Below are 26645 nucleotides of genomic sequence, written 5' to 3'. Positions count from 1 at the left end.
CAATTACTGTAAGGCAAGGGAACATAAACCAATCTGCCTCTCATGCTCTCCTGCATCAGGGAAACAGCCCTCAGTTCCCCACAGTATTCTCTTCCTTCCCACTTTTAACAATGTCAATGCGTCAGGTGTAATGCACTTCTGCCTGTCATGGCAATGCTAAACCTACTTTTCGGAGGATCCATTTCATAATCTATAGCTTTTAGTTTGCAGATGGGGAAAATGTAGGCTTTTTAAAAAGCTCACCTACTCCTCTGTAACAGAAGGTGCTGTGCAGTGATGAATCTTTTAAGTCAATGTCATAAAGCACACTTTCACAGGTGAAGCCTGTAGCCCAGCAAGGTACTACGAATTCACACGCACCTGGGGGATACCTATCCTATAACTTGGTGTGAGTGTCTACTGAAGGGCAATGTGATACAATCAACTAGAAATACAAAACAAAAACTAAAAAAACCTAGCAGTTGTCCTGACATCACTCACATTACTCTCAAATCACATGTTGTGCAATGGATGGCGAAGTGCTTCTGATTCAAAGCATTACAGTGCCTTAGAAAGTATTCATACTCCTTGACTTAAATCCACATTTTGTTGTATTACAGACTCAATTAGAAATGTTCTTTTTAGAAATTTTTACAAATGTATTGAAAATGAAAAACACAAATATTTAATTGACTTTTAAGTATACATGTTAGAATCACCTTTGGCAGTGATTACAGATGTGAGTGTTTCTGGGTAAGTCTCTAAGAGCTTTGCAAACCTGGATTGTACAATATTTGCACATGATTATTTTTTTAATTCTTCAAGCTCGGTTAAGTTGGCTGTTGATCATTGCTAGACAGCCATTTTCAAGTTTTGTCATAGATTTTCAAGCTGATTTAAGTCAAAACTGTAACTATGCCGCTCAGGAACATTTAATATTGTCTTGGTATGCAACTCCAGTGTATATTTGGCCTTGTGCTTTAGGTTATTGTCCTGCTGAAAGGTGAATGTGTCTGTTGGCTGGGCTGTTGACCAGACGATTTTTCCAGTGTCTGTAGGAAAACAGACTGAACCAGAATTTACTCTAGGATTTTGCCTGTGCTTATCTTTATTCCGTTTATTTTTATCCCCCAAAACTCCCTAGTCCATACCCATAATATGATGCAGCCACCACCATGCTTGAAAATATGAAGAATGGTACTCAGTGATGTGTTGTGTTGGACTTGCCCCAAATATAACGCTATGCATTTACGACATGATGTTAATTTCTTTGCCACATTTTCAGTTTTCTGCTATCCCACATTAAACTCTTCAACTGTTTGAAAGACACCATCGACCTTATGGTGAAATCCTTGAGCGGTTTCCTTCCTGTCCGGCAACTGAATTATGAAGGACGCCTGTAATTAATAACTTCACCATGCTCAAAGAGATATTCAATGTCTGCTTTTTTTTTTAACCCATCTTAAAATAGGTACCCTTCTTTGTGATGCATTGGAAAACCTCCTTGGTCTTTGTGATAACAAGAAAAAACTAAAGCAGGAAGTACCAGTGACTCACTCAATGCGGAAGTGGTCAGATGATGCAGATGCTGAGCTACAGGACTGTTTTGCTAGTACAGACGGCATTGAGGAGTACACCACCTCAGTCACCAGCTTCATCAATAAGTGAATTGACAACGTCTTCCCCACTTTGATCTTACATACATATCCCAACCAGAAGCCATGGATTACAGGCAACATCCGCACCGAGCTAAAGGCTAGAGCTGCCACTTTCAAGGAGCGGGACACTAATCCAGACACTTATAAGAAATCCTGCTATGCCCTCAAACAAACCATCAAACAGGCAAAGTGTCAATACAGGACTAAGATTGAATCAATCAAATGTATTTATAAATCCTTCTTTACATCAGCAGATGTCACAAAGTGCTGTACAGAAACCCAACTTAAAATGCCAAACAGCAAGCAATGCAGATGTAGAAGCACGGTGGCTAGGAAAAACTCCCTAGAAATGCAGGAACCTAGGAAGAAACCTAGAGAGGAACCAGGCTCTGAGGGGTGGCCAGTCCTCTTCTGGCTGTGCCGGGTGGAGATTATAAGAGTACGTGGCCATCAAGGTCAGATTGTTCTTCAAGATGTTCAAACGTTCGTAGATGACCAGCAGGATTGCAGAGAGTGCAACAGGTCAGTAACTCATAAGAAAATGTCAGTTGGCTGGAGCTCTATAGGAGAAAGCCCTGCCTCCAGCTGTTTGCTTAGAAATTCTAGGGACAATAAGGAGGCCTTTGTCTTGTGACCGTAGCGTAGCATAGGTGTAGATAGAATTGAAGTCGGAAGTTTACATACACCTTAGCCAAATACATTTAAACTCAGTTTTTCACAATTCATGACATTTAATCCAAGTAAAAATTCCCTGTCTTAGGTCAGTTAGGCTCACCACTTTATTTTAAGAATGTGAAATGTCAGAATAATAGTAGAGAGAATTATTTATTTCAGATTTTTCTTTCTTTCATCACATTCCCAGTGGGTCAGAAGTTTACATACACTCAATTAGTATTTGGTAGCATTGCCTTTAAATTGTTTAACTTGGGTCAAATGTTTCAGGTAGCCTTCCAGCTGGTGTACCTGAGTCAGGTTTGTAGACCTCATTGCTCGCACACGCTTTTTCAGTTCTGCCAACACATTTTCTATAGGGTTGAGGTCAGGGCTTTGTGATGGCCACTCCAATACCTTGACCTTGTTGTCCTTAAGCCATTTTCCCTTCCTCATTATGCCATCTATTTTGTGAAGTGCACCAGTCCCTCCTGCGGCAAAGCACCCCCACAACATGATGCTGCCACCCCCGTGTTTCACGGTTGGTATGGTGTTCTTCGACTTGCAAGCCTCCCCCTTTTTCCTCCAAACATAACGATGGTCATTATGGCCAAACAGTTCTATTTTTGTTTCATCAGACCAGAGGACATTTCTCCAAAAAGTATGATCTTTGACCTCATGTGCAGTTGCAAACCGTAGTCTGGCTTTTATATGCCGATTCTTGAGCTGTGGCTTCTTCCTTGCTGAGCAGCCTTTCAGGTTATGTCGATATAGGACTCATTTTACTGTGGATGTAGACACATTTGTACCTGTTTCCTCCAGCATCTTCACAAGGCACTTTGCACCTTTGCACTTTTCGCACGAAAGTACGTTCATCTCTAGGAGACAGAACGCGTCTCCTCCAGAGCAGTATGACGGCTGCGAAGTCCCATGGTGTTTATACTTGGGTACTATTGTTTGTACAGCTGAACGTGGTTGTAACGTGATTCGTCTTCCTCTGACAAGGAGTATGAAGGATCGGACCAATATGCAGCGTGGTACGTGTCCATGTTGATATTTATTAACATTGAACACCAAAAACAAAATAACAAGGAGAACGAACGAAAACGAAACAGTTCTGTGTGGTGAAGACACAGAGACAGAAAACAATCATCCACAACTAAATTGGGGAAAACAGGCTACCTAAGTATGATTCTCAATCAGAGACAACGATCGACACCTGCCTCTGATTGAGAACCATACCAGGCCAAACACATAAATACTACATAGAAAAAAGTACATAGACTACCCACCCCAACTCACATCCTGACCAAACTAACATAAAGACATAATAAAGGAACTAAGGTCAGAACGTGACAGTGGTACCTTCAGGCATTTGGAAATTGCTCCCAAGGATGAACCAGACTTGTGTAGGTCTCCAATTCTTTTTCTGAGGTCTTGGCTGATTTATTATGTTTTCCACGTGATGTCAAGCAAAGAGGAACTGGGTTTGAAGGTAGACCTTTAAACGCAACCACAGGTACACCTCCAATTGACTCAAATGATGTCAATTAGCCTAACAGAAGCTTCTAAAGCCATGCATCATTTTCTGGAATTTTACAAGTTGTTTAAAGGCACAGTCAACTTAGTGTATGTAAACGTCTGACCCACTGGAATTGTGATGCAGTGAATTATAAGTGAAATAATCTGTATGTAAACTATTTTTGGAAAAATGACTTGTGTCATGCACAAAGTAGATGTCCTAACCAACTTGCCAAAACTATAGTTTGTTAACAAGACATTTGTGGAGTGGTTGAAAAACGAGTTTTAATGACTCCAACCTAAGTGTATTTAAACTTCCGACTTCGACTGTATGTACGGTAGGGCCAAATCGGAGAGATACAGTAGGTAGGAGCAAGCACATGTGATGATGTTTATGTTAGCAGTAAAACCTTGAAAATAGCCCTTAACAGGAAACCAGAGTAGAGAGGCTAGCACTGGATTAATATTATCACATTTTTTGGTTCTTGTCAAGATTTTAGCAGCCGTGTTTAGCACTAACTGAAGTTTATTTTGTCCTTTATCCAGGAAGTTGGAGAGAAGACCATTGCAGTAGTCTAACTGACAAAATAATGGATGAACTTTTCTGGATACTTTTTGGACAAAAAGGTTCAGATTTATGTAACGTTACGAAGATGGCAAAAAAGCTGTCCTTGAAATATTATTGATATGTTCGTGAAAAGAGAGATCAGGGTCTAGAGTAATGCCGAGGTCCCTCACAGTTTCATTTGAGACGACAGTACAGCCATCAAGATTAATTTTCATATCCTAAAGCAGATCTCTTTGTTTCTTGGGACCTATAACTATCATCTCAGCTCTGACGCTCGTTGGATGTGGCAGGGCTTGCAAACTATTACAGACTACAAAAGGAAACCCAGCCGTGAGCTCCTTTGTGAGCCTACCAGATGGGCTAAATGCCTTTAATACTCACTTCGAGGCAAGTAACACTGAATCATGCAGGAGATCACCAGCTTTTCGGGATGACTGTGTGATCATGCTCTTTCCATAGCCGATGTGAGCAAGACCTTTAAACAGGTCAACATTCACAAGGTCGCGGGGCCAGACGGATTAGTTTGAAATTCACTGCTTGACTGAGGAAACTTACAGATAATTAATTGTATGTGTAGGGTACAGAGATGAGGTAGTTATTCAAAAATCATGTTAAACATGATTATTGCACACAGAGAGAGTCCATGTAACTTATTATGTGACACATTTGTACTCCTGAACTTAATTTAGGCTTGCCATGACAAAGGGGTTGAATACTTATTGACTTATTGACTGAAGACAGCTTTTCCTTTCTTATAAATTTGTAAAAAATTCTAAAAACCGAATTCCATTTTGACATTATTGGGTATTGTGTGTAGGCCAGTGACACAAAATCTAAATGTAATCCATTTTAATTTCAGGCTGTAACACAACAAAATGTGATAACAATCCAGGGGTGTGAATACTTTCTGAAGGCACTGTAAGAAACCTTGCATGGTTAAACCGTAGACACAAAGTGCCCAACCAAGAGTTATGAACCCGTCCTCTTTGGGCATCCTAGATGGGCTTTAAAAATGCTGACAATATGCTATGCAACATCTTGCATGTCCTCATATATACCCTATTATCTTCTGTATTCATGGGTTTCCCCAAGCTGATGGCATGGGGGGATTGGTGCGTTGGGGAATTGGTATGTGCCTTCTTTTTGCTTCATGTACAGTGCCTCGTGAAAGTCTACACACCCCTTTCTGCCTTCAATTAAATCTAAAAAAAGGGATTCAATTCATTTTTTTGCCTCCACAAAGTATTAACTCTGGGGTGTAAAGACATACGCAATCAAGACATCTTCTTTTTATATATACATACACTTGAAAAATGTTCACTTTGATATTGGGGAGTAGGTTGTTCAGATCTGTGGGGGGGGGGAATCTAATTAAATCCATTTTTTAAATTTAATTTTAAGGCAGCAAAATGTGCAAGTGGTGTGTAGACTTTCACTTGGCATTATATGTACAGCAGCCAATTTATATTCATTATTGACTATGCATACGGTGCAGATACGGAGTGAAATGCATTCATACATGGATAATGTACAGTACATATAATAAACAACACTGAGTGTAGCCTGGTGATGATCAGAAGCACTAACGCGATATGGTGTCATAACAGAAATATTCCGAATTGTTATGATTTGATGCACTGAAAGAACATGCCTTTGCAGCAGATAGACAGCAAACAGCAAGTGAGATATGGCCTTCCACACACTGATGATACGTATCATGTGAGCTGTGTCAAGGTCAATGCTATTGATAGCACTGTTTTCTAAATGGTTGCCGTGTTAGAACAGTCAAAGTCAAGGGCCACTCTAATAGCATTACTACACAATTAATCAGAGTGGATAGGCTGCATTTTCATCCTATAAACATGCCATAGGGGAGCATGTCAATCATTTATCAGGTCATGTGTGGGTCCGTGACACAACACACACCCTCTCCTTTAAGAAGCTGGTGTTGGAGCTGGAGGCAGAGCTAAATATCGCAAGTCGGAAATTTTATAGACTTGCGAGCAGGGATAGTGATACATTCATATCTATAACCAGCCAGCTCAGCCCTATGTCCAAAGAACTGACAGGAAACTCAAGATAATTATGGAGATGACCACTCAATCATAGCATCTGAAGTGGAGTTTTATATCTAACATTTTTGTATGAAGAACTGAAGGGAAATTGGAACAGACAACATGGTCTGCCAGAGTACATAAGTAGATTTAAGAGGATTACTTTTGCAATTTTAGAGTCAATGCATTATTTATAATCCCCTGGATGGCTGGGGCCAAACCAGGGAAGGACCTCTGGTCATTAACAGCGATAGCTAGCCCTGGGAAGTGGGGAGTGAGGAAGAAAAAGGAAAAGGAACTGGGGATTCAGAGGGATTGTGTTGGTGACAGACTTAGTTGTCTTTAAATATATGCCACTCCAGGTTGGCTCAATAACCTTAAGGGAATGAGGGATTTTATCTTTCATATTCTCCAAGGTTGAATTACCATTTAGCTTATTTACATGCTTTGGCTTGTGTCCTAATATAATGCGAGGAGGACTTGAGTGGACATTGTATGAACGTAGATATGGTTTCAGTGTGCTATTGCTATTTCCTGGTGTGAAATAATAGGATCCCATGTGAATCAGCCTTGAAGCAATGGAAGTGTAATAATATACTTTTTTTGTCAATCAACCTCTCATAACTTATAATGTCAGCATTGTTTGGCATGAAGTAGTCGTTTAAGGTGTCTGAAATGGGTTAAGATTCTACTTCCGATATAGACATGAAGAGAAAAATATGTCTGAAAAAACGTCCGGTAGACTGAGATACAGAAATGTCATAATGTCCTGCTCACATGGTGATCCACCAGGCAGGATTCCCAGTGCATTCAGCTGGCCCTTTCTTCAAGCCTAGTCCACTGCTATCAGAGTATTGTGTGAGTGAGAAGACCTCTCCGACTAAAATACTGACAGACTCTCTTTAAAAGGTAATGGGGCTTGTTTCTTTCTTCCTTCTTCCATTCAGGTGACATTGTGGGAAACTGTGGTAGAATCAGTGCTGACAAATCAACCACATGGACAGAGGGCAATACTAAGGATAATACAGGCTCCTGGACGACTCTGAAATATGAATGACTTACCTATGATAGCTTCATAACCTCGTTACAATCTGTTTCATTATAAGCAAATTGTGTGAGGCAGTGCTTTGGGTTTTGATGTGAAAGTGACTAATCAGAATTTTATCAATGACAAAAAAATATATCACCCCAACAAGCATATTGATGGAATTACTATGTCTCAAAATGATTAAACGTGATTGCTCTCAGAGAAGCGACTATGTCATGAAGGGCCTGCCTTTGTGTAATAACAAACAATTAATTTAGGTTTATTCATCACATGGTGTCTCGTCGTATAAAGATGATGAACTACCTCAGCAGTGATGTGTCCTTTATCCCCATTTCATTCCCTTACACTGCTTTCCATGTTTATCCATTGGTAATCAAATATCTTATTAATCTTGTTAGACATTGTTCAATGCAATGCAGCCCCTTAATATGACAGCTCTGCATGTGGAATACCTATAGAATTTTTGGGGCGGTGCACATGAATAAGAAGGTGTGTCTGTCCGTGTGTCATCTATGATATTAATCAAGATCTGGTATAAATAAAGCTCTGACAGTTTAGATGTTAGTTGCTCAGTGTCAGAAAATAATCTGCTACCTATCTACTGTGATGCCACCCCAGAGTAATAATACATACACTGTATATTTCTCTCCCTTCTCCCAGAAACCATGGTGAGCAAGGAAAACAGCAAGGTCGTGCTATCCAACTCAGAGTCCGATTCAGAGGCAGGCCCGTCACAAAGCCTGGAGGTGCAGTACGGTCCTGACGGCAAACAGCAGGTGAAGAAGAGGAACAAAGCCTTACAAGTCCGCTTCAAGGACATATGTGACGCCCAGAAGGAGCAGCGGGCAGGGGGGCGAGGAGCCCGGTCCATTTCCTGTAAAGTGGCTTACAGGAAGTACATGACGATGCCTGCGCGGCGCTCCATCCCCAATGTGACTAAGAGCACAGGTGTCCAGACGTCACCGGACCTTACGAAACACTACCAGACTTTCCCCTTCGAGCGAAAGAAAGGACACACGATCAAACACACGGCCTTGGTGGAGGACTACAAGGGCCAGAACAACGGGTTTTTGAGTGACTTGAAAGGGCAGGAGGAGGCGCTCGGTTTAGAGGAGTGCTCGTCTTCTCAGGGTGCAGGGAAGCATGTGCGGCAGACGCAAGCACTGCTCCACCACACGGACGACAGCAGTGGCACAGAGGATCTGTTATCCATTGCCAACTGTGTAGATGGGCGTGCGTGCCCGGACTCCTCTCGCATCACAAAGGACACAGAATGCTTTGCAAATGACCCAACTCCCAGGGGAGAGCCAGAGAACCCTGCCTATGGCGCGAGGACCAAACGCAAAGGATTATCCAAAGCGGACACAATGGGTGCCAACCCTTCTGCCAAGCGCCAGCTGGCCAACTGTGAGGAACCCTTACAGGACACAAGGTCAAAGGTCACAAGTCCAGTTGCCTGGAACTCCCTGACGCAAGTGGAAGGTCTAGGCCTAGGGAGTCCGTCGGTGCGCTGCAAACGCAAAAAGGCCATGCAGCCCAATGGACAACAGTCCCAGACACTGCCCCACCCCCACAGTGCTGGCTGCTCTGTAGCTAGGGTGAAGGCACATCAGTGCCGATCAGGGACTTTACCAACCCCAATGAAACCCCAACCGGGCCTGGACAGCCAGGCTTGCCCCCCAGGACGGCAGGGTGCCTGCAAGGAGATAGTGCCCTTAGCTGGGAACGGGGATATTAAAGAAAAGCTCCAGGCCATGGAAAACCTCATCAGCTCCAGTCAGGAGACCATCAAAGTCTTACTGGGGGTCATCCAAGAGCTGGAGAAGGGCGAGGCTCAGAGAGAAGGGTGAGTGGAAATAATTTATGTTCACCAGGCATCGTATAGAATTGGCATTACATTTACATCATTAGTAGATGCTCTTATCCAGAGAAACTTACAGGAGCAATTAGAGTTAATTGCTTTGCTCAAGGTGACATCAACAGATTTTTCACCTAGTTGCCTCAGATATTCAAACCAGCAACATTTCAGCGATCTTTCGGCTGCTGGCAAAACGTTCTTAACCGCTAGGATACCTGCCGCCCCACATAACTAACCTATTCAAGTAAAACATACATTTTCTGTGTGTGGTTCAATCTTCACTGAGGTTTGATGTTCCTGCTGGTCCTGCAGCCCTTGAAACTGCTGTGGTCTACAGCATGTGTAAGCTACATTTAGCATCTGAGTACAAACATCACAGCTACCTGTGTCATTTAATTCCAATAGCAAGAGTGGTCTCTGATTGTTCTGTAGATACTGTATCGTTCCATGTATTTGCTCAGGGGTACAGAGGCACTAACAAGTGCATAACGTTTCTGAGCCGAGTCCAATACACCAAAACTCTACAGCATTGGACTGAACGTACAAGGCTGTCTGCTTTGCTTCCTAAAACCTGGAGCGGCACAAAGCTAATTGTATTAAGCCTTCTCCAAAGCCACTGGACTCCCCTGATGTTGCTCCCTGAAACCTGGTTTAAAAGGACCAATTAGCAGCGCCTCATAAAGCACTGTCTTTCATCTCCTCTGAAGTGTGTGGCTCATATGACACCTTCAATATGTTTCATCACTATTATTAGAGCCTGCTACTCACCATAAGGCCCCAGCATCTCAACTCCTCCCCACCTTCTCCCTCTCTCCCTGCCAAGGCACTCTAACTCCCTCACCACGTTCTCTCTCTCTCTCTCTCCCTGCCAAGCCACTCTAAAGCTTTCTGTCTTCAAAGTGATGGTCCCAGACTACTGGTGGAACAGAATAGTGTCTGATAGCCCCTCTTATTCTCGCCGGGATAAAGGCATCATGTGGGTGGTATTTTCAGGAGAAAGCTCTGCACACGGTGATGTGTCCGCGAGAGGTTTCAGTGCTGTTCCCAGCAGACCAAAGACTGAGAAATGTATAACATACTGTGTTGAGCAGTGGTTACTTGGTTTGCAGATGTTTGCAGGACCTTATCAATGATGCTCATTCCTATTTCTATTGGCCTTAATGCTCTCACATTAAATCAATGTGAGGTGAATGATTAGTGTTGCACAAGCCTATTTTTCCTCCCTGTGCTAAACTGCTATCACAATCTGAGGGGCATCACTGGTCCAACACTCCTGCTGGTTTCAAGGTCTCAGGATGATTTGCTTACAGTTCCTACCAGTCAGGTCAGGGACTGAATCCTATTCTGCTAACATACATGATTATCCAACCTGACCCTCCTGTATCTGTTGTTCACAGGATATCAATAGAGCAGAGAGCGATATCCATTCAGCCAGGCAGTCAGCGGTATAGGGACAGTGAGGACATCTCTCCGGAGAGCTGACGTGTGCAAATAACACCGGAGTGAGCCTGTGCAAACAAATAACACCGGAGTGAGCCTGTGCAAAGAAATAACACCGGAGTGAGCCTGTGCAAACAAATAACACCTGAGTGAGCCTGTGCAAACAAATAACACCGGAGTGAGCCTGTGCAAACAAATAACACCGGAGTGAGCCTGTGCAAACAAATAACACCGGAGTGAGCCTGTGCAAACAAATAACACCGGAGTGAGCCTGTGCAAACAAATAACACCGGAGTGAGCCTGTGCAAACAAATAACACCGGAGTGAGCCTGTGCAAACAAATAACACCGGAGTGAGCCTGTGCAAACAAATAACACCGGAGTGAGCCTGTGCAAACAAATAACACCGGAGTGAGCCTGTGCAAACAAATAACACCGGAGTGAGCCTGTGCAAACAAATACCACCGGAGTGAGCCTGTGCAAACAAATAACACCGGAGTGAGCCTGTGCAAACAAATAACACCAGAGTGAGCCTGTGCAAACAAATAACACCGGAGTGAGCCTGTGCAAACAAATAACACCGGAGTGAGCCTGTGCAAACAAATAACACCGGAGTGAGCCTGTGCAAACAAATAACACCGGAGTGAGCCTGTGCAAACAAATAACACCGGAGTGAGACTGTGCAAACAAATAACACCGGAGTGAGTCTGTGCAAACAAATAACACCGGAGTGAGCCTGTGCAAACAAATAACACCAGAGTGAGCCTGTGCAAACAAACAGTGGCACAGCTTATAGTTGACTTACAGTGTCAGAGTTTAGAGAATGATTTTCCGACACAGCGTCCGTACATAAATTAATCTGGCCTAGCAGAATAGAACATTGGTACATTGCTAGATTAACTGAAAATACAGTTCAGTAAATACAATTGTCGTTTAGATGGTGTATTACAGTACATGGAGGTTGTGCAAAAAAATGTGATGACCTTGATTATGACTGTACCACTCAATATCTCAACAAAAACTCCCTTCTGTTTGGTGACTCGAACTGACCTTTTTTTTTCTCCCAATGATTTGATATATCAAAGGAGTTATTGTGAATTCAGGCCCTCAACTCCACAGTCAAGAGCAACCACCTCTAAGGTGACATGGACAGATGAACTTGGTGACCTTCCATTCCCATCAGCACTTTCGATCTATCCAAGGCAGATAAGGTCACCTTTATGACATGGTGAGCAGCAGGGTTCAACCTCTCTAGTTACCATTCATCAGCTCCCAGTGACAATAGGCAATTACATGTCCTAGTGGACCCGCTTGCCCCATCCGCTTTCCAGTTGACCACTCTCTACACACCCTCTGATCAAAATGAATGAGAAATCCCATCGCTGCCAGCAACGTACGCGACATGATGGATGGTGACTGTTACTTCTGGGAGAGACCTGAAGAGATTGATACAGATGCCATCAAATCTCCATGCATGTTCAGTGCACACTTACGTCTGCTCAAGTTTGCCTCCAAGATGCCTCAGGGGCAGAATGTATATAGAGTTGTGCCGAAGATGGAGGAGGCATTGCCATCTAAGTAATGACAGGACAATACAGGGCGGACACTGGGCTTTAGGGCACTTTGAAATGCCATACAGGACACAGACATAATTTGTCATGTTGATTGTCTTTTGCCTCCCTAATTCTCATTATTTTCTGAGAATGTTGAGTTGGGTGGAGCACAGGGAGATCGAGTACATAGACTTTTCTATAGTATTCATAAACATGCATTTTTTGGGGGTCAGAAAGATGACGAAAACCATGTGAATACCGTGTCAATAGGAAAGAGATCAGCATATTATATCAAGTGAGCATGTCTATTACCTGACCAACCTAATCTCACAGAAGACTGTACCATTCAGAACGCAAATCCATATCAGTTTGAAAAATAGATCATGTAAATTAAAATAATCCAAGTCAAACGAGCCATGAAAATCATCCATTCTCTCACCACTCCCCAGGCTTTCCTACCGAACCGGACAGGACACAGCCAACTGCGACACGTGTCGAAACAGTGCCTGCATCATTTATAGGTGAGTACCTTAACATCTACTCTCTTGTTAGCAGCTTGAAAGGTGGCTTCCGCCTGCTATGGCACAACATATTGATGGCGTGAGGCGAGAGATACCTTACGGGAAAACAACATGAATTGTATATGTGTACACATGAAGTGTTCCAAAAATAAGTTTTGTGTGATCACGTGCTCTTATGTGAAGTTAATGTGACAACATGTAAAGCAACATGCGATAACAATAATTCACATGTGAATTCACAAGTTTTTTTCTCACGGGTTTTTCTGTAAAGGGTGCTTTATGTGTGAGGTGATATACTGTAATATGACAAACCAAGTGCTAAGAGTCAATTGAATACAATGTATTTTACTGTAGGTGTCATGTTCTGACCTTTATTTCCTTTGTTTTGTCTTTATTTAGTATGGTCAGGGCGAGAGTTGGGGTGGGCAGTCTATGTGTGTTTTTCTATGTTGGCGTTTTGAGTTCAGCCTAGTATGGTTCTCAATCATAGGCCGGTGTCGTTAGTTGTCTCTGATTGAGAATCATACTTAAGTAGCCTGGATTTCATTTTTGAGTTGTGGGTGTTTGTTTCCGTGTGAGTGTTTGTTGCCACACGGTAATGTTTCGGTTTCGTTCATGTTCACGTTTATTGTTTTGTATTTCATAGTGTTCAGTTTATGTCTTAAAATAAACGTTATGGACACTTACCACACTGCGCATTGGTCCTCCGATCCTTCTTGCTTCTCCTCCTCAGAAGAGGAGGAGGAATGCCGTTACAGTAGGCCTTGAAATGTTTCTCCACAGCAATAATTGCCTTTCCGGTAATGAGTAGAATGGAATACTTTACTGAACTCAGAGGATATTATTTGTCTCACTGCAAGATTTTAATGAAGTATTAAGGGCTTAGCTCGGTTGTGATACAATAATGACAATTGATAGAATACTTCTGTCAGAGTGAGAGAAATGAATTGAGCACCATTAGATACTTGGAAATGGTGTGACTGAGATCAATGACAGGTTCACTGAAGGAGAATAGAACACTCCTATATGGGTCAGATCAATGATGAAAATAAACGTTTGAAATCCTATTACAATGATGCATAGATGTCCTCAACTCTGATTTCAGACTCCGGTAATAAATACAGAATATACTCACTGTAGAAAGGAATTAACACATCAGCCGAATTGGAAGCAGTAAATTGAGTTGAATTTCTAGACACAGGTGGTGCAACTATAACGATGTTATTGTAGAAGGTAATAAAATAAATAAAGACAAATCTCTCCAGCACAATTGCAAAGCACTGTGGGTGAAGCACACCTCGTGAGGGAATAAATAATCATACACAACAGGGGGAAATGAATTAGCCCAGATAGGAAATGCAATTGGGGCTCGTACAGTATGAGAGCAGCTGGGAACTGGACATGATATCCTGACAGAGTCCCCTTTCAAAGTGCCTTATGAATAACGGCTGCAGTGATGGACGCTAAAAGCCATGGAAACTTGACTCTACTTCTGTGTCCACTTCACTTCAACTGGTCCAGAAGTAGTTGACGAACGATTCCACCAACCAACCGTCTCACTTGGGTAAACACTCGCAGATGATCCGACTTTTCCACTCGTCTCAGAGAGCCTCAGGCAGGTTGCAAAATCCACTCACACTGTGACTCTGTTCAGAGACAAGAATAAAAACATCCATCTTAGAGATCAACGCCAATTTAAACAATATACAGTCATGCAGAACATACTATAGCAAACCATCTGAATGATTGGTAAAAACATGAGTACTGAGCCTCCAAAGTCTGGCACGATCAATATTTGAGTCGTTGTTGTACCCTAGTGTGCCAGCAAACTGCTTCTTCAGCTGTACGGTCTGTTCTAGCCTTGCAGCCAGAGAAAGACTCACAGGGGAAAACATCAGATAGCAGGGTTTGTGAGGTCACGGAGTCGCAAATAAACACCACAACAAGCACTGCTGCAGCAGAGTTCTAAATTTAAAAAGTGAACCAATTTCTAAAAATACAAGTCTTTTCATGTTCATTTTTTGCACTCATTATTGTCGTCTTCGTAAACAACTCATGCATAAGTACATCCGCTTTACTCAATGACAAAACAGCATACGTTTGTTTACTTTGGCTGAGGGGACATCTAACTTTGACCAACAACCTCACTCTTGTCTCCAATGAGTAGATGTTCATCTCCATCTTAACCTGATCAATTCCGTGTCAATCAATGTTCTCATCCAATCAAAGCCTACTTTTTTGTTCATCCCTGGGGTGTTCAATCATTAGTCCAAACAGTTGCAACCAGTTGGGTTTTGCAACGAATACAGGAGTTTTTATTGGGCAAATTCAGGAAGGTCACTCCCTGTTTCGTTCCATTTGCTTCCGTTTAAGAAATGTTTTGCAACAGTAGTAATACATACACCCCTGTTTTTATTGAACCTTTATTGAATAAAGAATAAAGAATGCATCATCATTGCATAAAGAATGCATCATTTAACAGCCATGCTGTCAGATTGAAGGAATAGACATGCAAGAATCATTCATGTAATCATGTGTAATTTCCTGCAACATAGTCTCGTGAGAAATGTGTTACATTTTCTCAAGCGATGATCTATGATCTGAGATAACTCCTGTGACAACGCACATTTGCTAGTACAGTATCTAATTGAGGACCAGTATGGCATGAAAGAGGACTTCAAATGATTCAATTCATACACCGAATTCTGCTATGAGTCACATTGCTTATTATTGTTGTCTTCTGGATTTACAACCCATGTAATGTAATTAGTGTATGTATGAGCTGTCGTGTGCTAACAAAGTGATTACAGTAGTTGATGTGTTGGAATGATTTAACTCGACTGCTCCTTCTCGTTTGTGATGCTATATGCATTAGGTGTGATATGATTATAGGATTACATGAAATACACACAGTTCCCATACTAATATGGGAATGCATGTCATAACGTGCAACAACTAAACAGATGAATCATAAAGCATAGATCTGAGAGCCGGACTGAAATAGAAGTATTTACATGGGTAAAACGGGTGTGGATAGCCTAATGTCCTTTGGGGATGTGGAATGTATGTACTAAACAAATATGTCTTGAAACACTTGTAATTCCCGGATTACTACTGAATAAGCTGCGACATGTTCCTTTTTCATGTCCATTCTCATCATCATCCAAGAGGGCCTAAATATGTACACATGTGCTGCTTTATTCATGAACCTTGGTTGGCGAAATGTAAAGATGTTACATGAATGCTGAATGGCTTTGTTTCAGTAGAGGTTGATTGTAATCGAGATCCTGAAGTGGTCCTTGATATCTATGCAAGTCACAGGATCACATGGAAGAAAGCAGATCATTTACAGTTTACTACCTGCAGATGGATTACAGTACATTACATCATAAACACGATATGGTCAGAGATTCAGCATCCTGTACAGAGGCAAACAAACACTAAACTACAAAGTATACAGCCAGGAAGCAGAATAGGCACAGAATGAGAACTGTTCTGATAGAGACGGAAATATTAAATAGTAAACATGTTCTCTTCCACGAATGATTGAGCCAATTGAGATATTGCGTGTGACTAACAAATTTCAGTTCATTACTATAGCTCCCGCCTTGGACCAATCGGTGCAATTTTGTATTTGCCGGTTCTCTATGGCAAGACGCATCATTCACCAAGTTTCGTCAAAATTGTGAGATATAATGTGACTACCGTACGGACGTACGAATGTACGAACGGACAAACGGACATACGGACGGAGATAGATCCACAGTCCACTACCCAATTTCATCATGAGGGACAATTATAAAGCTCTTTATCAATGCACTGATCACAGAGAGACAACAACTTCACAAAGACCCAGGTCAGGAATACATGTTCAAAACTTGAGATAATCAATAGAAGGTTCTCAACAATCCCTAACAGGGGAAATATGTTTTTCACTGAAAGTGCCGGAATGTAACATTTCTAAACGAAGCCGTTTATACAAATACAAATGATCCATTTTGTTATTAGAAGAAGGCTTGTGGAACGTGTACAAAATAAATTACTATAATTCCATCTGTGGTCAACAGGTTTTTCAGCTCATCGTTCCTAAATTGTGCATCTCCTCATTTTTATTTTTTATTTTTTACTTTCCTTGAGTAGGACATAACAGCAATTTGCGAGCAAGACTACTATCTATCAAGCACTATCTGTCTCTGCCAAAGCAAATAGCAGTAAATATATCCCAAAACTTTGCAAATAGATATAGTTCGTTTTTTTTCTCTACGATACTCCTTCCTCGATCTTGTTTATTTACAGACTGAATTGAGTGATGTGTCACACCGAAGGTATTTATCAAAGTCAGGCGGTTGAACGATGATTCGGGTGTTTACCCTTTTTCTTATATCATGTTTTACAGTGTATATGTTTAACCTTTCCTTTTTTGCAATTCTTTCTTTTCAGAAATTTTTGTTGATATCTTGAACTGTTAAGTTATGACCGTGGCTTTCAGTGCTAGCTATGTGGATAAAACTAGATATCCGACATAAACTTGGACTTGAACATACGGTAAAGTATATTCTACAGGTTTGTTATTTCTGCCAGGGCCTGTGCTGGTGACTCAAAGTGCTCATAGGGCACCAGTAATCCCCTTGCTGGGCACGCCACTCAGCCCTTTCACTTAATGAGCTGGCCTGGCTACAGTGAGAAGAATTTAAAAGAGCCAAGAAGAAACAAAATCTGAACCAAAAGGCCAATTATTCCTCAGACTTGGACAGTAACTGCTCATTGCCAAGATTAGCAGCCGCGGCGATGTGGCCTCTAATTCCGAACAGCAAGTCAGTACCAATATGGCTAATAAATCCAGGGCTTGGGCTCCTGCTGGTGCTCAGTTGAGCTGAGATAGTCAATCTACAAGCCCTACCCAGAATTCAACACCCGCCCGACACTCCCAGCCCCCTCCCCCTTGTATACTGCAGCATCCCATGCATCACTGCTACTGATACAAATAGGACAAAAACAAAGCATAGAGAGAGAGAGAGAGAGAGAGAGAGGAGGAGATGAGAAAGAAAGAAAGAGAGGGAGATTGGAGAGAAAGAAGGAGGAGGGATGGAGATGAGAGAGAGGGCATAAATGCCCCACTACTGCAGTCACATCACATCCCATTGAAAAGCAGGCTGGGGAAACTGCAAAAAAATACATTTGACCGCAGAAAAGTAGTCTAAGCGGGCCCCTGAGAAAACAGTGGACGAAGAGATAGATTATGGCCCCATGTTTCTAGCCTCGGCTCCTTACAGTTCCCATGCTAATGTCCTTCTGGAGCTTAGACCACTTAGTCTGGCTCTGCAGTAACATCAACAGTAAACAATGTGGGGTCTTTGCCCGTATCCCATACCAAGGGAACGCAAAGGAGTCGCCGGCTTTCTAATGCACACCCACACTGAATGGGTGATCATTCAGTGTTCATAATGCCTAATAGGTACAAGAATAAGATTACAAAAAGGGGAGAGTTTAATCTTGTTTGCACAGATGTGTTATTACATTTGAGGCTAATAATGGCTTAACAAATCAGTACTAATACAGTTCCTGGTTGTGTAAATTGGGTTTAATGAAGACGTCATTCAATTACTCATAAGAGCAAGTAGCTAATTAGGTTAGCTCTTATGCCCCATGCTGTTAAGGAAGATGCAGGTGTTTCATTGGTGTTGAGAGAACTTGGAGTATCGATCTGTTCATTGAAGTACGTCTCTCAGTCTGTGTGTGGACATGACTATGCTATTGTAAGCCAGTCAACCATTAAATAGAGCTGGACCTTAGTTGGCTTTTTAACAATAAAGGCACTCTATCAAAATGGCCCCTCGTCAGTCAAAGAGAAATATGCTCAGTGGTTTCAAGTAATTTGTACGCTGGTGATTTAAATCAATAAACCAATTGAAGTACAATTTGTTGGATTTGTTTGGGGGAAACATTAGGCCTATACAATACATGTAGGTAGCCCAGAAGGACAGACAAATAGGGAGCCTTGTACAATAATATCCTGGAAGTGCTATTGGAAGGGGAGAAAATATCAAAAGCATTTGCATCTTCATTTAACAGAAGCTCAATCGTGAATAAAAAATCAAACGTACAGTAATGGTAAAGTCATGTGGTTTGAAGTAGAAACCAACCAGTGAAGGGAGACAGTGAGAGGGTATAGAAGACAACACCTCCCTCCCATACAGAACAATCATTAAACAGGGTTCACTCCAGCTAAACAATCAGGCACCAGTGATCACAGACAGAGCTATTCCCAGACCGTAGCGAAACAGATGATTCATCTGCTTGTGAATGGTTGAAAATGATACTCCCTGTCTTTAGCCGTCCCGATCTTTTGGCCGATGAGATGATTTGAGGTCTGTGGTCTTTGTTTACTCAGTCACCTGCTCTCCAGGACCACCCGCACAGTACAGCGTGCCTCAGGCTCCCTGCAGAGCAAATTGTCCACAGCATACAGTAATTGCAGCTCTCTGCCAAGTGATTAATTGCTTAGTAAGTGCCAAGACCATTCCATAGTGTGCTGCGCTGTTGTCTTTTCTGCTGTTCTCTAGCGAAAGCTTGGCATCAACAAGAGCCCAGAGATGGTGAACTTTTAGAATGGCTCTAAAAAATACTGTGAAACAAGGGCACGTCTTCTGTAAATATACAAAGCGTGCAACTCGTTTCAAATGTTGTGGCAATTCAGTCTTGATGGAAGTAAGAAGCTGGTCTCTGGTCTTTGTGTGTTGCTACTGAGCAATGTGAAATCAAATAAAATTGTCACATGCGCCAAGGACGACGGGTTTAGACTTTACAGTGAAATGCTTGTTTACGAGCCATTGCCAACGATGCAGTTAATAAATTACATGAATAGTAACACAAGAGGAATAAAATGCACAATAATGGAGCTATATAGAGGGAATACCAGTACCAGATCAATGTGGAGCTATATAGAAGGAGTACCAGTACCAGATCAATGTGCAGAGATACAAGGTACTTGAGGTAGATATGTACATGAAGGCAGGGTAAAGTGACTAGGCATCTGAATAGATAATAATAAGGTACTTGAGGTAGATATGTACATAAAGGCAGGGTAAAGTGACTAGGCATCAGGATAGATAATAATAAGGTACTTGGGGTAGATATGTACATAAAGGCAGGGTAAAGTGACTAGGCATCAGGATAGATAATAATAAGGTACTTGGGGTAGATATGTACATAAAGGCAGGGTAAAGTGACTAGGCATCAGGATAGATAATAATAAGAGTAAAATAGAGAACAGAGTAACAGCAGCAAATGATGAGTGAAAAAGTGTGTGTGTATGTATGAGTGTGTGTCTGTGTGTTTGTGTTATGCATGTGTATGTTATGTGTGTGCGTATGTGCGTATGTGAATGTGTGTGGGTATTGTGTGAGAGTTGTGTGTATAGTGTGTATATATAGTCTTGTGAGTGTGCAAAGAGTCAGCACAAGATAGGACCAGTACAGATAGTCTGGGTAAACATTTTATTAACTATATAGTAGTCTCATGGCTTGGGGGTAGAAGCTGTCTCTGAGCCTATTGGTAAGAGAGCCGCTCCGGTACCGTTTGCCAGACAATAGCAGAGTGAACAGTCTATGGGGTTTGGTGGCTGGAGTCTTTGGCAATGATAGAGGTCCTGGATGGCATGGAGTTCAGCCCCAGTGATGTACTGGGCTGTCCGCACCACCCTCTGTAGCACTTTGCGGTCGAGGGCGGTGCATTTGCCATACCAAGCAGTAATGTAGCCAGTCAAGATGCTCTTATTGGTGCAGCTGTAGAACCTTTTGAGGATATAAAGGCCCATTCCAAATCTCGACAACCCTTAACAGAGGTGTGTGCTGGCACATACTGTGTCATTGAAGTGGTCTCATCCTTTCACAATTAAGTTTTGGGGTTAAAGGTCAGATATTAATTCCTTATAGTCTAAGATGTTGGGGGGGGGGGGTATATGGTATTGTTTTAAGAGGGTCATACTATGTATTATTTCAATATTTGATTGGAAATGTAGGTGTCCCAAGAAAAATAGTATTTGATAAAAACCCATAGAAACTGAATAACACATTCATAAAAAAATAATCATAAGAAACAAGGTTTTGAAGTGTTTGTCATAAATCTAGGAGATATAAAAAGAAATCTGGAAATACATATATACAATGTGTATTTTTTACACAGAAATAAATAAAGGGGGTAGGCACTAAGCTACCTTCATACTTCCATTTGTTTTATCAAACCGGTGCCGGTTACCTTCAGGCAAGTCGTGTGACACATGTGGGGGTTGTAGAGCAAAGCGGAGAATACCATAGTGTTCGTGAGAGTCTCCCCTTTCCATAGTTTGTAGGTCGAAACCGTTTGGACGCATGCTACAGATGTTTTCGCGAGAAGACCGGTTTTCGGAATGTCTCATGGTCGGACAAACACAGCTCTGGCTCTGCCTGTCACCACAGATGTCTCATGGTCGGACAAACACCGGTCTGGCTCTGCCTGTCACCGCAGATGTCTCGTGGTCTGACAAACACCGCTCTGGCTCTGCCTGTCACCACAGATGTCTCATGGTCGGACAAACACAGCTCTGGCTCTGCCTGTCACCACAGATGTCTCATGGTCTGACAAACACCGGTCTGGCTCTGCCTGTCACCGCAGATGTCTCGTGGTCTGACAAACACCGCTCTGGCTCTGCCTGTCACCGCAGATGTCTCGTGGTCTGACAAACACCGCTCTGGCTCTGCCTGTCACCACAGATTTCTCGTGGTCTGACAAACACCGGTCTGGCTCTGCCTGTCACCGCAGATGTCTCGTGGTCTGACAAACACTGCTCTGGCTCTGCCTGTCACCGCAGATGTCTCGTGGTCTGACAAACACCGCTCTGGCTCTGCCTGTCACCACAGATTTCTTGTGGTCTGACAAACACGGGTCTGGCTCTGCCTGTCACCGCAGATGTCTCGTGGTCTGACAAACACCGCTCTGGCTCTGCCTGTCACCACAGATGTCTCGTGGTCTGACAAACACCGGTCTGGCTCTGCCTGTCACTGCAGATGTCTCGTGGTCTGACAAACACCGCTCTGGCTCTGCCTGTCACCACAGATGTGGTAGTGCGGTGGATTGAGACACATCCAATGCAAAAAAAACAGATATCTCTAGCTTAAATTGACAGATTTTGATGGGGATTTTTTGTTATGTAATTTAGACTGACGCACTGGTGCGTCAATCGACTCTCAGGGGTTAATTAACTAACATTCAAGATATTATTCATAGTCAAGTTTATATTCATATAATCAGACCTTTATTGATTGATTCAATCTTCTGCACTGCCAAATTCCTCTCTGGCACCCTGTACCGTTTTCACTGAAGGTTGTAATAGAGTTGAATAACTGACACTTATCGTAAGGGTAAGGATAGTTACTAAGATTCATTCTGTCACTTTAAGCAGAGCATCGCCTTCAGAAAACGAATTGGACTGCCTGTCAGGCCGGTGAATCTGAACAGAGCTGAACAGGCCTTTGTACATTCATCTGGCTGCCTAAGCTGTCTAGACTTATGTTTGACCTTGGAGGGTTTAATGTCCTTTAAGCAAGTTTGGCTCTTCCTCTATCCTTCCATGTGTTTGGCTGGCAGAAATATGCCACTTCAAATCATTCTATGCTTTCAATAAAACAACGTATCAATGATCAACAACATTGTGTGATAAGGTTCATGCTATAAAAATGAAACTTTCTGCTACTATTGCTATTGTTACTTCTACTGCTGTACAACCATACATTGTAATCTTCAGAGAAATTGTGTTTTTTATTAAGTTGGCAGAGGATTGGTATTATATAATGACTTTGTGGCAATCTTTTTTGTCAACCTTGTATTAAATGGGCTGGCAAGTATGACAGTATGATTCATACTTGACTCATTCCAGGCTAGTATTCTGCCAAAGATGATACATAAAAGCTGTACATACATGTAGATGAACTTAATCAATAGCTGTATAGATGGGGAATACGCAATGTGTACTAATGCATAATATGTCCTTCGCTTATGCTGTAGTACGTCTGGGTCTGCTTGGGTTCCGAATGATTTCATTTGGTTGGGATTAAGCTGCTTCTCCCAACAGTCAGAGATTTAATCTGTGAGTTCAACCTCGGTGCCCGAATGGAATCAGATGATGGCCAGCCAGAGATTACAGGAACAGATGAGGAAATCAGACTCCAGAAATGACCCATATCCCAACGGACATATTGTATCATGACTATGCACTAAAACATACAGATGTGCAGACTGTTTACATTTGTCTGATTTCACACTCAGTACATTTTCACCATCAAAGGAATTTATTTGTGTTGCTAGAATTATCAGACTGTACTGTGCCCTCCCCCGACAATCCATCTGGAGCCTATGGCTAGCAACTGACCTGGATTATCAACAGACAAATTGAATGCCGGCGTTTTGGCAGTACTCTTGCATCCTATTATTAACTTAACATAACTTTTATGGGATCAAAATTCAATGTACCAGATTGTGCAGAGTCATGGTTCATACTTGAGCTGCGTCATTCATGTTAAACTTGTGATACCCACAATTAAGATTGGTTTGAATGTAATTTAATCTCTTAAATCCTGGTAGTCTAAACACTAAAACTTAAATAGGATTGAACCGCCCTTCCACAGTTTCAAATTGTAGTATTTTCCTTCTCTAAGTATTTAGTAGAATTACCAGTAGAATCCATACATTTACATCCGGTTTATCCCCCACAAGAATAAATGAATATTGTGTTTTATTGTATGTTTGTATGTGTTACTGTAACCCAATGCGTTTTTTGTGTGTGTGTTGCAGTGTGGAGCTGGACTTCAAGCAGCAGGAGGACAAATTACAGCCCCTGATTAAGAGACTGTGCCCCTTGGACGACCCTCAATACCCTGCTCTGCCTTACCCCCACGAGGTGTTCACCTCAACCCCCAAACGCAAGTCCAAGACAGAGTCCAAAAAGCATGGTCGCTGGAAACTCTGGTTCCTATAATTTAGGGAACACTTTGGATTTTGGAATGGCCTTTTGGATCAGTTTTTACCCATTTACTATCTTCTCTCAAAGGGATTTATCAGAACAGATTTTTTGCTCCAGAGGACAGATAACCAGATACCAGTAAACCATCTACAGTATATCAGGATTCTGAGTTGGAACTGCACTAGAAATCAATGGGAGGGGGGTAAAAAAAAAATATATATATATTTTCTCATGGAGGTTTAGAGTCTGCCAAGACTTCAGTTTCTGGCTCAAACACCAGAGAAGATCAACTTATACTCTGGCTAGAGGTTAGCAAAACAACAAGGTGAGACTGGATATATTTAGGTCATCTTGAGATGTAGCCTACAATATGAAGACGGATGTTATTTATTTACTGGGCAAATGCTTCTCTCACTTTTTTATTTATGAATTCCAATGGCACACCTTTTTGGTCTCTTTCCCCAGAGACCTCTGCTTGAGTAGAAGAGGAATCACCATGTGGAAGGCCTGTTTCTCTACAAAGCTACTTTAACCGTACATCAGCCTGTCGGCAAAGCACAAACATTTGGAGACTGAGATGGAAGAAGAAGTTATATACAGTACATTAAAGTATATTAGTGAACCAACTCTACATGAACCCTTCTTGCCCCTTCTCTCCAGTCTTGAGAGAACCCAATCTCTGTCTCCCAGTCTCTCTCTCTCTGTCTCTCTATCCCCTCTCACTCTCTCCACTCTCTCTCTCTCTCTTTCCCCCTCTCTCTCTCTCCCCCCTCTCTCCTTCTCTTCCATCTCTCTCTCTCGCTCGCTCTGTCTCTCTCTCCCATCTCTCTCGCTCTCTCTCTCTTCCATCTCTCTCTCCCTCATTCTCTCTGTCTCTCTCTCTGTCTGCACACAGACACACACTTCAGGAGTTTGTTAAGAATGATTGAGGTATCTGAGATCCTAGACTGCGTTGTCTTTTAGAAACAGGATGTAATCCAAGTTATAGTTCTCCTCGAAGCTGTTCTAATCCCTCAGTGTTCAGAAATAGAAAAAATTGACTTATTTTTAACATATTAAAGTTTATTGATATGTTTTATTACTGTGTTATTCAACCCGCAGCAGACTTTTTTATTTTTTTTAATTACCTTAAATGCTTTTCTTAAATATCAGTTGAAAAGGTAAGCATATTTTGCAACTTCTTTATCATGTCACACGCATAAAGCTTTCAGTGTCTTTAACTTACGTACTGGCTAACATCGCACTAACTTATTCTCACCCACAGCAAGGAAATGTACTGTAAAGACATGATGAAACTCATCACTATTCTCTCTGCGATATGTATTTCACATTCTAACACACTTGGCTTAATTGATCCTCATCACAGACCACATGGTCATTCACATGATGCTATAATTCTGCAATTGATTGATTAACACTGATCAGCACCAAAGGCCTTTGATTACCATCTCCTATATGATTACGTTAGGGGTGAAATCAACTCACCACCCAGGAGAAGCAATCCATGCACTGAACTTGCAATCTTTATATTTCTAGACCAGTGATAAATAGTGACTTTGGTAGCAGAGAGATTCAGTTGATGTAGCCACGAAAACTATACACTTACTGCATCATTCGTTTATGGACAATCATTTCAATCTCACATTAAAAATGTCACACAGACATCATGTGATTCAATCACACATCTGTTCTTGTCGACTGGGTTTTCCAAGTCTTTCATTATTTGGCTGTGGCATACTGAAAGACAGACACATAGCGATACCTTAAGGAAGTGCAATTCATTGATCATGTGCAATATTATGCATTTTGTACTGTTTTTACCTCACACAAAATGCATTTTCAATAAAAACCAATATAATTATGAGAGGTGTGCTGAAATGATTCTGTGGTATACTGTGTGAATTGCAGGGCAGCGACAGTTTGATACAAAGCAATGTTGATGGAATATAAAAAGTTGGACTCCATCTGAGAACCGGTAGGTACATCAACATGGTACAGTACATGTCTTAATCTACTCTCTCTTCCCTGTCTGGTGGAGAAAGACTTGTAGCATGACCAGGGCTCAGCTGCAGTGTAATATTGTGTAGAGGTCTGCCCAGTCACTCTCAGAACTCTTTCGCCCTCTCTTTCTCTAAATGTGATTGGCCCACTCTCTGGCAGGACACTACTGGTGTGCCCTGAGGTTTGACAGTTTCCAGCCTGCCACCTGCTGCCAAGATACTGTCTGCTTGGACACCTGAATGCAAGGGTGTAATTTCCCTCTCTCTACCTCCCTCCCTATATTGCTTCATCCCTCACTTCCGGCTTGTGGAGCTAAGATCCCGAGCTACAGCGAAACCATGGTTACTATGGTGAAACAGGTTGGATAATTGATGCAAGCTCAGTGGCTCAGCTCCCTAAGGAGCTAAGTGGTTCAGGTCCCTAAGGATATTTATAGTGTATGAGTTTAACTGTGCTTTTGTACGTGTCAACTTTCCAGGAAGAATTTGATGGAATAGAAAATCTCCCTTTATAGAACAATGTAAGGGCCTTCTCATTACCCACATCCCCATGGTGGTTAAAGCCAGGCGATGATGGCATTTCTACCCATACTTACTCTATCCACTATTGGGATATCTAGTCATAAAAGCTACTTGACAAGCGAGCCCTCTCAAACTGCATACTGATGTTGCAAGTTGAAATGTGAGGCAATGCTGAGGCATGTAGCCTACTGCAGTTTACCACATCAGTGAAGGATTTGCTATGGCATCCACCAGGTACTTTCATGTTAAGTGTGCTGTGCACATCACAGGACCATCC

The 26645-nt window shown here is 42.0% G+C and overlaps 1 protein-coding gene across 1 annotated transcript; it reads left to right on the top strand.

Moving 5' to 3' along the window:
• Positions 1-7936: 7936 nt before the first annotated feature.
• Positions 7937-25851, top strand: LOC115135079 (inhibitory synaptic factor 2A-like). The gene is made up of 3 exons (XM_029669338.2): positions 7937-9325; positions 12779-12850; positions 23678-25851. Exons 1-3 carry the CDS (start codon positions 8145-8147, stop codon positions 23859-23861), a joined length of 1437 nt encoding a protein of 478 aa, XP_029525198.1. The 5' UTR covers positions 7937-8144; the 3' UTR covers positions 23862-25851.
• Positions 25852-26645: the final 794 nt, after the last annotated feature.

This window comes from Oncorhynchus nerka, linkage group LG10, assembly GCF_034236695.1.
Source record: "Oncorhynchus nerka isolate Pitt River linkage group LG10, Oner_Uvic_2.0, whole genome shotgun sequence".
Classification (NCBI taxonomy): domain Eukaryota; kingdom Metazoa; phylum Chordata; class Actinopteri; order Salmoniformes; family Salmonidae; genus Oncorhynchus; species Oncorhynchus nerka.
The sequence above is the reverse complement of the archived record's forward strand: the minus strand, read 5'-3'. Positions and strand labels throughout refer to the sequence as shown.

Coding starts and splice junctions, on each gene's coding strand:
- LOC115135079 (XM_029669338.2), top strand. CDS start 8,145: ATGGTGAGCAAGGAAAACAGCAAGGTCGTGCTATCCAACTCAGAGTCC. Junction 9,326..12,778: donor GGCGAGGCTCAGAGAGAAGG/GTGAGTGGAAAT, acceptor ACCACTCCCCAG/GCTTTCCTACCGAACCGGAC. Junction 12,851..23,677: donor AGTGCCTGCATCATTTATAG/GTGAGTACCTTA, acceptor TGTGTGTTGCAG/TGTGGAGCTGGACTTCAAGC.